This window comes from Raphanus sativus, unplaced genomic scaffold (assembly GCF_000801105.2).
Source record: "Raphanus sativus cultivar WK10039 unplaced genomic scaffold, ASM80110v3 Scaffold5679, whole genome shotgun sequence".
In the NCBI taxonomy this organism is placed as follows: Eukaryota; Viridiplantae; Streptophyta; class Magnoliopsida; order Brassicales; family Brassicaceae; genus Raphanus; species Raphanus sativus.
In genome coordinates this window covers 1-3,032 of record NW_026620977.1, presented here as the reverse complement: position 1 = coordinate 3,032, position 3,032 = coordinate 1, and the positions used below count along the sequence as shown (strand labels likewise).

The 3,032-nt window shown below is 38.2% G+C and overlaps 1 protein-coding gene across 1 annotated transcript; it reads left to right on the top strand.

Annotated features, from left to right (window-relative positions):
• Positions 1 to 64: 64 nt before the first annotated feature.
• LOC130507773 (3beta-hydroxysteroid-dehydrogenase/decarboxylase-like) lies at positions 65 to 2,845 on the top strand. Its single transcript, XM_057002424.1, has 9 exons — positions 65 to 180; positions 285 to 538; positions 615 to 704; positions 808 to 978; positions 1,053 to 1,178; positions 1,636 to 1,715; positions 2,062 to 2,260; positions 2,359 to 2,425; positions 2,503 to 2,845. The coding sequence occupies exons 2-9, from the start codon at positions 440 to 442 to the stop codon at positions 2,664 to 2,666; spliced, it is 996 nt and encodes a 331-aa protein (XP_056858404.1). The 5' UTR covers positions 65 to 180; positions 285 to 439; the 3' UTR covers positions 2,667 to 2,845.
• The last annotated feature ends 187 nt before the right edge of the window (positions 2,846 to 3,032 follow it).

Genomic DNA, 3,032 nt, shown 5'->3' with positions numbered 1-3,032 from the left:
GCTTTTGTTTTGTATCCGATCAAATATTTATTCTTTGTTGGACACAACCTCCCTCCCATATACCAGATTACGAGATTCCTTTGCTTCTCTCTCAAAGACAAAGTTGTCTCCTCTGACTATCGTCGATTGCCACTGCTCTCGCCGTTGACTTCTACCTACCACGCCGTCTCACCGTGAACTGTAATTTCTTCAACTTAAGTCTGATTTGGCTCACCTATTGTTCGATCAAAAGCGCCTTAGTTACTACATCCACTAATGTCCTTTTACTTTTTCCATTTAATTAGTTTTCGGCGGAGAAGAAAATAATGGTGACGGAAGTTACGGAGACGGAGCGCTGGTGCGTCGTCACCGGCGGCAGAGGATTCGCCGCAAGACACCTCGTGGAGATGCTCGCTACCAGACGTCCGCATCGCCGATCTATCTCTGGCGTTACAGCTCGATGCTCACGAGGAGACAGGACTTCTCGGCGATGCAATGCGATCCGGTAGAGTTCAGCACGTCTCCGCTGATCTCCGGAACAAAGCTCAAGTCATCAAAGGTAATCTTTTCACATTCTTCCTTCTCTGTGTTGTTTTTGGTATCTGATGATTATAAAAGGGGAAAGTGTGAAACAGCGTTTGAAGGAGCACAAGTGGTGTTCCACATGGCGGCTCCTGATTCGTCCATCAATAGCTACCAGCTTCACTATTCAGTTAATGTTCAAGGTTTGTTGAAAACTAAATCTCTCTATACTGTATGTGAAAAAGATTGTTGTGTGAAAAATCTTGGATGCTTCCGTTACTGTGAGAGAATCTTTCATGGTTTCAGCACAATGACTCGTATTCAGCGACTAAAGCTGGAGGGGAAGCTTTGATCTTAAAAGCGAATGGAAGAAATCGACTACTCACTTGTTCCATACGTCCTAGCAGCATATTTGGTCCTGGTGATAGATTATTGGTTCCCTCCCTTGTAGCTGCTGCCAGGGCTGGCAAATCAAAGGTTGAGTTGTATTGCTTTGCCTTGCACATTCCAATAGTTTTTTCCTTGTACTTATAATTCTCTCTTTTGTCCAGTTTATTATAGGTGATGGAAGTAACCTCTATGATTTCACGTACGTTGAAAACGTTGTGCATGCCCATGTCTGTGCTGAGCGAGCGTTAGCATCAGGAGGGGAAGTGTCTGCAAAAGCTGCAGGCCAGGTATTTGGTTTCAGTTGATTCCATCTTGTTCTTGTCTAATATGAATCAGTGGCACTGTGTGTTGCTGATGGTCTTTGTCTTATAATATATACCTTGATTCATAATGTTTTTTATAGTTCTGTAATGAAATGAGACCATTAGATGAGCTGAATGAATAAGAAAGATCCAACCTTATGCCTGCTTCTTGTGGAAATTAAGAGAGTAAGGAAGTTTAAGTTGTCCTCGTAGCTTTTCCTAGACTTACTTTTCCTTTAGGCTGGGTTATAAGGTGATATACCACATGGATTATACTTAGTTTTCTCTTGGGTTGGTTATAATAAGGTGACATACTAGATACTACTACATGGAAACGGACTATCATTTTCTAGAACTATAATTTATTTTTCTGATAGAAGTTAATCTTTTCGTACTTCAGAGTTTGGGAATCCGCTTAATCTGAAATGAAATGGCTGCGCAGGCATACTTCATTACAAACATGGAGCCAATTAAGTTTTGGGAGTTTATGTCACTGCTTCTTGAAGGACTTGGCTATGAGAGGTACATTTTCTGTAAAACAAGCTACAATAAGGTTCTGCCCCTTGTTAGTCGTAGTTAAATATTACATTTGCTTTCTTAACTTTGTCCACAATTAACTCAGTAACATAGAACTTTTATGCTGATTACATAATAGAAGTTTGTTTCTTAATTCGTAACCCCAACAATTTCTTGCTTTTGTTTTTAGTTAATTGAATCCTAGTTTTCTCCGAAATTCATAAAGCAAAACGCTTACCAAAGAGATTAACAATGTACGTATAAACAACACATCTGGAATTGATGTTTCTTTCTGTTTGTAACCTTTTTTGACCTTGTCTCAGATTAACACCACTTTCTTATAATTTTGCAGGCCAAGTATAAAGATACCTGCTGTTGTGATGATGCCAATAGCACATCTTGTGGAACTTGCATATAAATTACTTGGACCACATGGGATGAAAGTACCACAGCTAACACCTTCTAGAGTTAGGTTTATCTCTTGTAGCAGAACTTTTGATTCCTCAAAAGCAAAGGATCTCTTAGGCTACGCTCCTCTTGTGCCACTTCAGGTTTACACAAACTTCTATTTTCATTGGAGACATATAGATCGATATATACTTTCTGTTTCAGTGCCAGTAACCCTTTCACTTTCATTAATTTGTTATAGGAAGGTATAAAGAGGACAATAGACTCATTCTCACACTTGACGGCTCAAAACCAACCCGAAAAAGAGGGTACGTATTGGTTAGACCATTAGTTTTAAGTTGTATAATTGAAAAAGTGATTTTGGTGGCATGGTTGATATTTGCAGTTCCTGATACTGTTCAATGGAAAAAGCGGACACTCATTGCAATAGTCATTCTGATTACTCTCTATATTAACTTTGTTGCAAGTACCGGTTACTCTGCTATACCCATTGCAATTTTGGTAGCATTAATCTTTTGGAGATTGTTCGGCAGTAAGAAGAGTGACTAAAGAAGATGACTCCATCGTCCCAATAAACCCCAAAACAATTGTGTATTTTGGACTTGTTTTTATTTTTACGGTTCAAATCTGACTCCTTTGTATAAACATCCTTTGGGTGTATGGATGTTGATTGGTTTTAGAGCTGCTTGTATATTTTTCTCCCCTTTGTAACTTGATCTCTGTTACAGTCAATTTCAGTTTTTACTCAGTACCAAATTTTATTAATCTGTTTGGAATCAATCTTTTAGATTTTGTCAAATCATTTACCAGCTAATAAATGATTTATTAAACAAATATACCTGATAACAAAGTTTTAGATCAATTTTAAGTTTAGAAAATCAAAGTAAAAAATAACATCAAACTTATAGCAGAATC